This window comes from Crocodylus porosus, unplaced genomic scaffold (assembly GCF_001723895.1).
Source record: "Crocodylus porosus isolate Cpor-Errol unplaced genomic scaffold, CroPor_comp1, whole genome shotgun sequence".
NCBI lineage: Eukaryota > Metazoa > Chordata > Crocodylia > Crocodylidae > Crocodylus > Crocodylus porosus.
The window spans coordinates 96378929-96391616 of NW_017728943.1; the positions used below are offsets into that span (position 1 = coordinate 96378929).

A 12688-nucleotide genomic window follows, 5' to 3' on the forward strand; every position below is an offset into this window, starting at 1 on the left:
TGCTGCATGCTTTGATTAGGCAAGGAAGTTTATTATAGCAAGCTACCTTGATAAGTGCATACTCTAGCCTTTCTTCCACCAGGCTATTTCGCCATTCATCAGTCTGTACCACCTTCTTTCCTCCTTGGGTGTGAGTCTGAAAGAGGAAGCAAGCAAGTGAGTGAGCACTGAAATTCCTGGGTGTTTGGCAGGACCAATAACAATATCAGAATTTGGGGTTTTATATCTTTAAGAATAAAAATAAGAACTGCATTTGTACATGCATCACACATGAATTTTACATTATATCGGGTATATCTACATGAGACATTTACTGTGGAACTGCCTAATTAGCTCCACAGTAAACATCCTGGTGTCTACACATGCAGCCCTATTAAGGCACAGGAAATGAATTAACTCTGCAGCAGAATCATACCTGCTGCAGTTTTTTTATGTGCAGCAGCACACGTGTAAATGCTGACCTGTCTGGCAGGGTCATGAGGGTGCTTCAGTGTCGGAGCTGCCTTCCAGCTAGCCCCACACAAACGCCTTTATGCGCCAGCCAGCCCCTCCATACCACACTTAAAATCAGGTCAGAGCACCCCCAAGCTGGCAGGCTGACCCCCTGGGTCCCCTACCAGCTGGGGGGTGCTCTGATGCAACTCAGTGCAGTGCACTCCTAAGTGCACATTTAAATGGCGTGCCCAGAGCAATAAACTCCAGGGCAATAAGCTCTGGGGTTTCTCGCTTCACATCAATAGGCATGTGTAGACATGCCCATTGATATTAAAATTTAAAACTTTACTTCTTATTTACCCAGTGCAGCATGCATGACATTGTACATACCAGCAGAATCGATAGGTCCCTGACCTGAGGAGTTAATGATATAATGAAAATGTAGACAAAGGAAACAGGAAAGACTTCTAACAACACTTGCTTTACCAAGACATGCTGAAAGCACTAATCTTTGGTGCGGGAGTTACTTCTGGGAATGTAACTTAAATTAATTCTCGGCCAGCAGAGTGCCATGACATTTTAAAATCCTAACTAATTAATTTGGCATTGGTTCAGTTCCTGCTGGGCTACAGTTTATGTTATGTCACGTTCCAGATGGCTTTTGAAGCCAAGGGCTTCCAGAACTATTTCAAGCCGAGATGTTTCACGTCCTCAGAAGAGCACATGTACACAATGGGCTGTTTCACTCGCCCTGTTCAAAGGCATTTTCAGGCTTTACTCTACTAGCAGGGTTAGTATTCAAAAGCACCCAAACTTCTACCATCCAGGTGCACAGTTAAGGATTCAGTCTCTCTCATTGTTGGTTTGGTTTTGGCAGACTGTTTCTGTGGTGTAATCTGACAGAGAAAAGTTGCCCTCATCGTGGTTCCCCCTGCTTTACCTGTGGCAGGTTAGATTGTTACGAGTTAGAGGTGTGTTCAGGTTGACTGTAGGTTAGATCATAGATTTGTACAGGATAGTTTGGATGGAGATAATCCTGCCTCGGGCAGGGAGGTGGACTAGATAACTTCTGAAGGTGTCTTTCAGACCTACGTTTTTATGATTCTATGATTCCAGACAGCAAAAATAAAACCCTGACTCCACCGAAGTCAATGGCAAAAATTCCCAACAACTTCAATGTGACCATCACTTTACTCACAAGCACCCATTAAGGGAACAAGTAAGAGGGCCTTCTTTTCTCTGCATTTGTCAACTAGCAAGGTACTTTACAGCTGCCCGGGGATATCCAGGGAAATGGGTAAGGGGCCCCATTTTGGAGCAGTAATGGAGGCAGGATGCACCAGATGGACTATCCATCAGATTCAGTATGGCAGTTTCTTTACTAATCGGATTATTAGCTACAACTGCATATATTCTTACACCACAATTAAGAAAATATGTGGACTGCTGGATACAGCACCCCATAGTTACAAAAAATAAAAAACAGCCAATAGAACAGAAATCAAAACATTTAATGCACAGAACCAAATCAGTGGAAAAAAGAAAAACCTACATTTATATAAGCAACTTAATAGGCAAAATTGGCCATAGTGAAAAGGTCCTGGACAAAACCTTATGTACTACAAAAGATGAATACAAGGCTTCAGCAAAATCTCTCAGAATTTGCCTGGATGTGTCTAACTTTTAATCATGCATAATACAAAGCTTTAGCAAGACATCCATACAGAAAACCCAACTCACAAATCCTGTCTCCAATGAAGGACACATGGATTTTCTACAGACAATTTGCTAAAATATTATGCTGAGTTTTAGTACAGGTTTTAAAGAGATTTGGGATAAGTAGATGCTTTCTCTTTTAGAGACTAGGATAGGACTACAGTAAGGCAGCCAACTGGAGAAGAAGGTAGGCAATAAAGTAACAGCAATGACTTCCTGTACATTTTAAGAAATAATGAAAATATTTGTTTTACCCATTCATGTTTCTACTTTTCATGCCCTGTTGGTATTCAAAATCATCTTCCTGCACAAGAACAGCCTAAGCAATCCATCTCCAGGGTTGTATAACTATATTTAAGCAGCCTATCAATTGCCTTTAAAAAAAATTAAGGAAGATCTTAAATCAAGGTGACTTTTAACCTACCTGATACAGAAAACTCAGGGTTGATTTATAAGTGTATTTAGGATTTGAATTCACCCAGAAGTTTTTGAAAGTCCTATCTGGCAGCTATTTGTATTTTTTAGGAACCTAGACTGGAAAAATGGAATCAATCAATCTGCAGTCAATCAGATAAAATTCAGCAAGGTCAAATGCAAAGTCCTGCATTTGGGATGGAATAATTTCATGGAGAAAGGCTGAAGTACTGCAAAGAAGGACCTGGAGGTTAAAGATGAATACGAACCAAAAAAATGCAAAAAAGCAAAAGCAAACTGGGTTGTAGTAACAGAAGTATCACTTAGAAATCAAGAGTAGTGAATCTTCCACTCTGTTCAGCACTGGTGAGGCCTCATCTGCAATGCTTTGTCCCAGTTTTGGGCCTCATACTTCAAGATGGATATGGACATTTTGGAAAGATTCCAGTGCAGAGCAACCAAATTGATTACTAGGCAATACTGAGGAGGACGCCTAAAATAACTAGGATTATTTCATCTGGAGAAGAGAAGATGGAAGGGTTGGGGGAGGGAACGGATTTGATAACCACCTTCAAATACCTGAAGGGCAATTAGAGGATGGTGATGGGCTTTTTTTCTGTGGCATTGTGGGACAGAATTAGGAACAATGGACTCAAGGTGCAGCAAAGAAAAAACGTATCTTGGAGATTAGGAAGAACTTCCTGATTATGAGGGTGTCCAAACACTGGAGCAGGCTACCTAAAAAAAAGGTGTAGAAATCTTCATCCCTGGAAACTTTCAGGAGAGGCTTAGATACAGTGGGCTAGGATGGTTTAGTCAGGGATACTCCCACCTGGAACAGAAAGCTGGACAAGATGACCCTTTCAGCCCTGCTTTCTTTTGACCCCTAAGATATTATGATCCTAAATACTTTTGTGAATCTGTGATTTCAACTATTTCTCTTTTTACTCACATCCACGTTTGCTTTTATTTTTAGGTTCCGAAATTCTAGATGCTGTAAATATTTGAATTATCTTATATAGCAAAGGGAAATTATAAATGAACTCATATTAGAAGAATAAGTTCACAGAACGAATGTAACTAAAGTTTACTTTCTGTCTCACAGAAAGCAAAGACAAGGGATAATGTGGAAATAAAAAGGTTTGCCTGTTATTAGCTTTAGATTTTTTACCCTTGTTCTTACACAGGCATGACTACAGCATGGCTTATAGGCTATAAAGAACACATGCACTTCAATACCACAGCCAAATTGTGGGTGGACCTGCCCCCTCCCTTATCCTTATAAAAGAGAGGGGGCAGGTCCACCCACAAATATTAAAGTACCCCCAAACTACAGTATAATTTTGCAGCAAGATTCCTTTAGAAGGTGCTTTTGCAACAAACTCTCCTTACCAGGACTGAATTTAATTCTAGTGCTTTAACAAAAGGCGCTCCTTTCAGCAGATATAAGATGTTACCTTTCCCCCGCAAAAAAACTTTCTGCTGTTGGCACAACCAAACCTGCCCTCTTCATGTAGCAGGTAGTATTTGTGAGATGCTCTGATGATGGGTGGCAATTGTAAAGGAACCTAAATAAAAGATGGACTGTGTGGGCATAGAAACAAATGGCAAAATTCCTGATGATTTTCAGTGAGGTCAAGATTTCATAGTTTGATAACAGCGCATTATCAGATAATCATACAAGAGATTGCAGTTGCTTCTCTCTCCCTGCCCCATTCAACTGCATGCTGCATCCTCCCCTCCCTCCCCCAAACTACAGTATAATTTTGCAGCAAGATTCCTTTAGAAGGTGCTTTTGCAACAAACTCTCCTTAGCAGCTGGAAGGACAGTTTTGTGGACCTTCAGGATATGATGTAATATGGATGCAATTTATTGGGGTGCCTGGCTTGCTTTTTTTGGTTTCCTTTGATAACTGGGCTGCTTGCAGCAACAGTGGTGTTTTTTCCTCATTGCCCTTGAAAACTTTATGTAGTTTGTGACATTTAAGCACTGACCACCAGATAAACTGAAACACAATCTCACTGGTATACAAAAAAAAAAAAAAAAAGACAGAAAATTAAAAGTTACCTGGGCATAATGCAATAGCTTCTCTGTGCCATCTGGGTCTTTATTCCAGATAAGATTTTCACACAAAGTTAGAAGATCCTTAGGGATATCATCATATACTGGAAGATTCCCTGCATTCACTATTCCCATGTCCATGCCATACTGAAAGAAACCCCCAGATTTTTATAAATAAAAGATCACAAGACTGCAGAGCACAAGTAACACCAACAGAAAGCACATACCTTAATTGCATGATAAAGGAAAACTCCATGCATTGCTTCTCGAATGGCATCCATCCCCCGAAAGGAGAAAGACAGATTGGAAAGGCCTCCACTAACTCTGGCTCCTGGCAACGTTTCCTAGCAACAGAATGAAAACTTCAGCAAGCTCAAAATTTACTAAAACAGTTTTCAAAGAGAGGGCACAAATTATACACCAAGCACTGTGCACTTGGGTTGCTGAGTGCCAGAAATTCATGGGACAACAATAATTCAGTTTCTCTCATTGGTTCAAGTCACTTTCACAGCTAACCAGACTCCTCCACACAGTTAAGAAACTAAGGCTCCTTCTACACATGCAGGTAAAGGCACAACAGGATGTAATAGCTGAGCAATCTACACAATCGCACCTCCTTCCATGCCACACGTGCATGGCAGATGTGATTGTGGGATCCTGAATTAAACCCCATTGCACTTGATTGCTGGTGCAAGAGGAACCCAATCCTGGCTTCACCCTGCACCAGCAAGAAGCAAGTTCCCACATCTGGGAACCCCCTCAGCTGGGAGCTCCCAGGCTCGGGGGTATACATGGGCCCCCACACCTGGGAGTTCCAATCGGCTGACAGGAGCCAGGTTACATGCGTAATTTAAAGCTGGATAGAAACCAGCTATAAAAGTTATTACATATTTTCCAGCAATAACTTTATAGCTGGTTGGCCTTTTTTAAGATGCCAAAGTTAATATGCACATGTAGCCAGTCTAAATTAATTGTGTAATTAACCAGGCAACTGCATACATAATACATGCAATGAGTAGAGGGGGCCTCAGAGTCAGCCTAGGCAAAGCTTCCAAAGAAGTCTCCAAAAAGACAGGTGCTACGGTGAATGAGTGACTGGAAAAAGGAGACTTTAAAGCAAATGGGAACATAGCTGCTGCACTAGATGACTGGCCTTTTGAGATGGGGCTCACACTCTGAAAAAAGTTTAACAGCTTCTCCTTTATAAAAAAAAAAAAAAAAAGAGAGAGAAAAAATAAATTGGCTAAAATGCAGTAAAGAAGGATCCAACATGCAAACACCTTAAGATGGAGTTTGAGCTGTTTACCACAGACATGAGACAGTGGCCTGCAACAGCAGGGAGCTAGTCTCAGACTCAGAAGGTGCCTGCCAATCCTATGTTTTGGCAAAGTCCCAATTCAACATTTGCCCCCCAGCCCTTTTTTTTTTGCTACAAAGACTCTTAAATCATCATGGTCATGGACATACTAACTAAATCCTATTTGTGAGCTGGAGGGAAGGGATTATTATTGGGCTAAAAGCATCTGAAAAGCTGAAGGCTTGATAATGGGAAGCAGAAAAGCACCAAACTCTGTATGAGGATTCTGCTGCCTTCACCTATGGGAGAGAAGTGTCATGAAGGGTATCCAGGGAAGATAGAGCCACAGCTGGTAGATTGAACACAGTGGCTGCATCTACATGAGCGGTGGACTGCACATTTGTTACTGCATAGTCATTTAGCACATGTATAAGCAAGTGCTAAATGACTGTGCAGTACCAGGTACACCAGTTACAGCGCAGTACCATTACTGCATGCTTTTTTTCCCCCCAATGCTGCTGAACAGTAGCTTTTTACTACTATGCAGTATTGTTGCCACATGGTTAGTGCCAGGCCATGCTATTGCACAGTAACAGTGAGCTACTACACAGTAGCGCCTTGTGTACACACGCCCTGCGAGGTGCAAAAAGTCCCATTCACTGCTTGTAACGAACACAATGGAAGATCTTTCTCCGACTCCACCTCAGTTATTCCCATGCAGTTCTCAGCACTCCAAATCTTTGCACCGGATGCTTGCCAGTGGGATTACTGCTTGGGATAGAGTTGTTCAGACAAACTGCTTTTCTGGACAAAAACTGCAGTTTGGGTATTAAGGAAGAGGCAATTCCACAAAAATCTCTCTTCTGTCAGACACTCCTATTAGCTACCAAATCTTTCAAGACTACAAAATGTTCTAACATCCTTTTATTGCTCTTACAGGAATCAATGGGAGGCACTGCCTCTCCAGCACCTCAGCTGCCCAGGTCTGATGTCCTACCACTTATTTCATTTGATTTGCCTCCCTTTCAGAGAGCAGCTTATTGGTCCATTCCTCTGTAACAGACCCCCCACTAGGATAAGAAATAGTCCCAGTCCACTTCCCTATAACAAGGCTTGGAACAGTTCTTCCATGCTCACTACTACCATATGCAGCTTGGTTTTGTTTGCACTGCGTCTATACGCACAGGGTTGGAGATTTCTCACAAAGCACTAAGCCAGTCTACATTCCCCAAATCTGCTGGTCCTTCAGATACATGGTGGAGATTGGGTAGCTTTCTGTGTCCCCGCTTCCTCAATTTGTTTGGACTGGCAATAAGTGGACCCACCATGTTACCCCTTTAAATATAAAAGGCAGAATGGGTAGCGTGGCTGTATCCAAGCAATGCCCTTCATTACTGTACTTCCCAGCCAATGCACTTTAACTAAATAAAAAGATAAGTTATAACGGACTTTGAAGGGATATAGTCCATTCACAATAATTGAACTTAAATTAATTAAATGAGGCAGCATTCACATGTCTTGAGAGAGGTCTTTTGGCCACAACCACTGAATGTGGTTGTTGCCCAATTTAATTAAATTAATGCAAGTATATTTACAGTACAGTTAATGGATTGGGCTATACTTAGAGCACTGTATAATTTTGTTCTACTGGAAACACAGCAATGTTGAGAAACTTATACAGTTCACAAAAATAGCTATCTTTGTGAATTAATTTCGGCCATCAATTCTTTTGGAGCACTGGGGATTTTTAAAGGAATTCTGATAAATAAAATGAAAGTTACCAAAAAACCTCACTTTTATGGTTTTTGTTGCCTTCATAAAGTTAACTGCATACAGGTTGTGTTCTTCCATTCCAGTACCTAGAGTCAGAATATTTGGGTCAAATATTATATCATTTGGATTGAAGCCCACTTTTTCCACAAGGAGGTGGTAAGCCCTGGTGCACACTGCAACTTTGGTTTCCGTTTCTGTGGCCTGGAAAGAGAGAATAAAAAAAAAATTATATTAGCACCAGAGCTGGGATGAAAACAAAGTCCTAGAGAGCCAAGCTTGCAGGTCAGGTCAAAGACTGAATTTGTGAGAGGGTACGAGCAGGAAGCAGATTTTTGAGTTCAAAGGGAAATTAAACAAGTAAACAGTTTTGAGATGTGTTACCCATGTGTACAATACAGCTACAACCTGGATACCTGACATGTGTACCTCAAGCATTCCTAACAATACTCCATCATGTATGCACCCTACATCACCTCATGCATTAATGACTGGTTCCTACCCCTTTATTTCCGCTCAACCACAAAATCCAGAGACTCTGAGAAAGAGGAACAGGAGAGCAAGATGTGCAACGTGCGCAGACAACAAGAGCTCAAAGAACTCCAGTTACTGGCTAGTAACTTCTTTCACCATCTAGTGCTAGATACACACTGTCATGGGTGAATTCACCTGAAGTCTGGAGTTTGAAACAAAATTATTGCAGGACTCCTTTACCAAACAACTTCTGCTCTGGAAGACTCCATAATGGTATAGGCATCTGTCTCATGACATAACAGAACTGCACCATGGTCTCAGCATATTGAATCTGTGAGTGTGACTGTAGAGTCCAATCCTTGAATGGTAGTTCCTTTTGCACTTATCACGTGTGAAGTTTGCATCTAACAGTCCTGGACCTGGTGTGGGGTTCTTCTTGAAGCTTCTTCTTTCCCCTGCAAGTTAGGCCCCTCTTGCCGCAAAAGCCTTCATTCTATGCTTAACAAACTGTTTACAAGTGCCTTGATCCTTAGCAATCTCCTCCTGGTTGCCTGACTCAATGTTCGTTGCCTTCATCTCTCTCTCTCTTGCAAGCACCTTTGAAACAGAGATACGGGCACCTGCATGGTCTTCTTCCTATAAGAAGTTCTCCATACAAAAGATCCTAAGGTATAAAGCCACCATCCATTCTCTGCATACGACCAAGCCATTGAAGCTGATGCTGACAGGGAAGAAAAGGCATCCTCAGAACATTGGCACATTCCAGGACCTCAGCATCAGCAACTTTGTCCTGCCAGCAGAGTCCTAGAACGTGGCAAAGGCAACGTAAGTAGAAACTTCTGAGGTGCTTTTCTGGATAGAATTCGTAGTCCAGGATTCACTACCATACAAAAGACCATCAATGATGCAAGCATGGTATATACTTTGACCCCGTCAATCAGCTTGTTGTTGATCCTTACTTGTTTACTCAACATGCTCAGGATACCTGCTGCTTTGCCAATAGGGGTATTCAGTTTAGCCTCAAGTGACAGGTTGTTGGTAACAACAGAGCCAAGGTACATAAATTTACTTGCAACAACCAATATGTTTTCACTTATTATGAACTTTCTGACCCACAGCATTTGTCTTCTTTGTGCTGACTGTAAGACCAAACTCCTGGCAAGCATAAGCAGGGGTGCGCAGGCAGCAGACTGCAGTTTTGCCCCAGCTCTGGACCACATTGTCACCGCTGCAAGATCCCAGCCCCGGATGCAGAGCAGCTCCCTTCCCAGCCCAACACCCTGCCAGCGCTGCTGGGGCCAGTCTCCATGAAAGCCCTGGCCCTGCATGGCCACAGGTCCGCCACTACTGGGTCTCCATGGAAACTGGTCGCAATAACACAGGCAGGGGCTGCTAAAAAATGGAGTCTGGCTGCCAGCCAGATCCACCACTTTGCCCATCTCTGATTTAGACAGTCTTTGGACAGAAGTCTGTGCCTCTCAACTACAGCAACAAGTAGTTGTGAGGACCTCTGGGAAGATTTAGTTGTGTGCAGGTAAAAGGACAAGACTCTACTGTCCTTCAGAATGCATCTGTTTCAGAGTGATACATCAGCTCTTGGGAAGTAAGATTCTGGGAAGAGGACTTGTAGATAAAATCTGTTGACTCAAGTGAAATACCATAACAACCTTGGGTTGAGATGCAGTGTGAGCCCATGGTGACTATAAAGAAATTAATCTGATGAGACTGGTCACTAAGATGTTCTGAAGGGAGTGGACCTTTTGCGCCAACAGATGAATTTGGCAATAGATGCACCAATTCTAGAGACTGCCCGACTCCCTGCACAGGACAGAAATATGCCCCTGCCTGTTGAAGCAGAGTGCTTTGGTAATACCATGTGTCATCATCTGGACATAAAGCCCTGTAACATGATGCCAAAATGCCTGTCAGACTGTGATCTGCACTGTGACCCACACAGCATGAAAACTTAATTTCTAGGGACGCTTGTACAAGTGATGAAAATTGGCCATTTTTGCAATTTAATTTAATAGTTTCATAGACACTACGGCTGGAAGGGACCTCGGAAGATCATCAAGTCCAGCCCCCTGCCTCAGGGGCAGGAAGTCAGCTGGGGTCAAAGGATCCCAGTAAGATAAGCATCCAAATGTCTCTTGAAGGAGTCCAGAGCAGGTGCTTGCAACACCTCTAGAGGCAGTCTATTCCAGGCCTTGGGGGCTCGGACAGTAAAGTTCTTCCTTACGTCCAGCCTGAAATGGTATTGGAGTTTGTGACCGTTCGACCTCATCATTCCATGGGGCACTCTGATGAACAGACATTCCCCCAGATCCTGATGTACACCCCTTATGTACTTATAGGCAGGTCCCCCCTGAGCCTGTGCTTTTCCAAGCTGAAGAGCCCCATAACTCTCAGCCTCTCATCATCAGGCCTGTTTTCCTGACTTCTGATCATGCACGTGGCTCTCCTCTGCACTAACTGCATCACACTGTATACGTGCAGGGTTTTGTTTGGTTTGTTTTTGTTTTTTTTTTTACAAATTAAATGAGTTTGCTATGTTGCAAACTAAAATACATCTGCATATAGTTTAGTTTGCAATGTAGCTATTTATAACATTGCAGCCTTTGAAAGCTTGCCCCTCCCACCACGGGAGAGGTAGGCTGAAGGCAGAAGCAGTGAGGGGCCTAATCCTCCCTCCCTGCCCCCAATAGACCCCGACTTTGTTTCCCGTGTGCTCAAGCTGCTGGTGGGCTGAGCAGTCCCTGACCTATGGGGGGCCCAAGTCCTTCCTTCTGTGGCAGCAGGGCCCCCTGGGCAAGCTGCTAGAGGGTGGGTGCTGCCCCAGCTCAGGTCAGGGAGCACCTGGATTGGGCTGGGTGCTGCCTACAAGCTGGGCCAGCACCTGCCTGGCCAAGTGGCCCCGCTGCCATGGAGGGAAGGTCTGAGCCCCACCCCCGGAGCTCAAGGCCCACTGGCAGCTTGCCCTCCAGCCATGGGAGAGACGGGCAGGCCCCTTGGGACATAGAAGAAGATCAGACCCTTTGCCGGTATTCCCCCCTCCCCCCACCCCTTCCCTGCGCCCAGGCGGGGTGTTAGCTGCGCAGGGGCTGCCCCAGCTCGCAGGCAGCACCTGCCACATCCAACTCTTCCCCAAACCTGCATGCTGGAAGCCAGCTGGGCACTGCTCCCTGCACAGGCTCAAGGAAGAGTTGGATCTGGTGGGTACTGCCTGCAAACTGAGGCAGCACCTGTGCAGCTAGCACCCTGCCTGGCCAGGGGAAGCATCAGGCCCTCCCTGCAGCTCAGGGGTTGCACAGCCTGGCAGCAGCTTGCACAAACGGGCTCCACTGGGGGGGAAGAGCAGCAAAGGGCCTGATCCTTTTTTTCTCCCTGTAGGGCCTGCTTGCCTCTCCTGCGGCTGCTGGGGGCGAGCTGCCGGTGGGCTCCGTACTTTTTCCTCTATGGAGGTGGCACCGTCCAGGCAGCACCTGCCTGCTAACATCCCACCTAGGTAGCCCCAGGGAAGGAAGGACTGCAACCATGGAGGGAAGGACTGGGGTCCCCCTGAAGCTCTGGAGCCACTTGGTCTACCAGCAGCTTGTCCCCCTGGCCATGGGAGATGCAGGCAGGCTCCACCGGGGGGGGGGGAAGGGGGGCAGAGCGAGAAGGAATCAGGCCCTTCACCATAACGGTGACAGAAGCCCCTAATTTGAAATGGTGGGTTTTTAAATCATCACAATTAAAACCCCCACAGTTTAAATTTAGGGGACTAAACCCCCACCACATGTAGAAGCAGCCTAGAAGACCAGAGACCTTGTATTTGAAAGTTATTCATGTGCACGCCCAACCCTGGCTGGGAGGCATGTTACAGTTGTTGCTAATGAGCAGAAGGTGGGAAACAGGACCCTCTTCCAGGTGCTGTTTAGGCCCCTCTGCCATTTGGAGGGAGGATCTGATCAGCAAGGGAATAATGAGCTACTAGTGCCTCCTAAAATTGGGGGGGGGACACCCACAGAAGCCTTCGATGGCAGCAGCCCTGCCAGGGGAGGCAGGCACCAGCCCTGCTGACAGCTTCAGTCTCAGCCATCAATGGGGGCATGTGCACCCCTGTGCATCCCCTACCAATCACCTATGACACCAAGGAGGTATCTCCCATGGGCACAACTGCTCCTGCAAGCACATGAGCTGTTACCCTGGCAAGGATATGACTGATAGTTATATTTCCTCCTCAAGATGGGTGCATAAATCCGTAGAAAAAGCAAAAGGGTGTCCTTCCAGCCCTTGAGAGTGCGCAGAGGCTCAACTCTCTGAACTAAACAGCTCTGCCTTTTCAAAGGTAGTGTTTTATGGGAAGCCTATAGCCCTAACACCAAGATGAGTGCTTCATGATGCCATCCGTGTTCACCAGCTATATCCAAAACAACCCGAGGCAGGGTCTGGGCCACTGTCTGTTTGCATGAAAGGCAGAAAATGCTTCTCTAGAGTCCGATGGCAATTTGTCATTAAATAATGCTGGAGGCTCATCA

At 44.8% G+C, this 12688-nt stretch overlaps 1 protein-coding gene across 3 annotated transcripts in view; it reads right to left on the reverse strand.

Annotated features, from left to right (window-relative positions):
• MTR (5-methyltetrahydrofolate-homocysteine methyltransferase) overlaps positions 1-12688 on the reverse strand; it is a 78507-nt gene that overhangs the window by 30097 nt on the left and 35722 nt on the right. For all 3 annotated transcript variants that reach the window (XM_019549812.1, XM_019549811.1, XM_019549813.1), the window contains exons 16-19: positions 7719-7898; positions 4855-4971; positions 4634-4774; positions 47-136 (exon numbers count right to left, since the gene is read on the reverse strand). In XM_019549812.1, coding sequence (XP_019405357.1) covers positions 47-136; positions 4634-4774; positions 4855-4971; positions 7719-7898 — 528 coding nt within the window. The remainder of the gene's footprint in view (positions 1-46; positions 137-4633; positions 4775-4854; positions 4972-7718; positions 7899-12688) is intronic.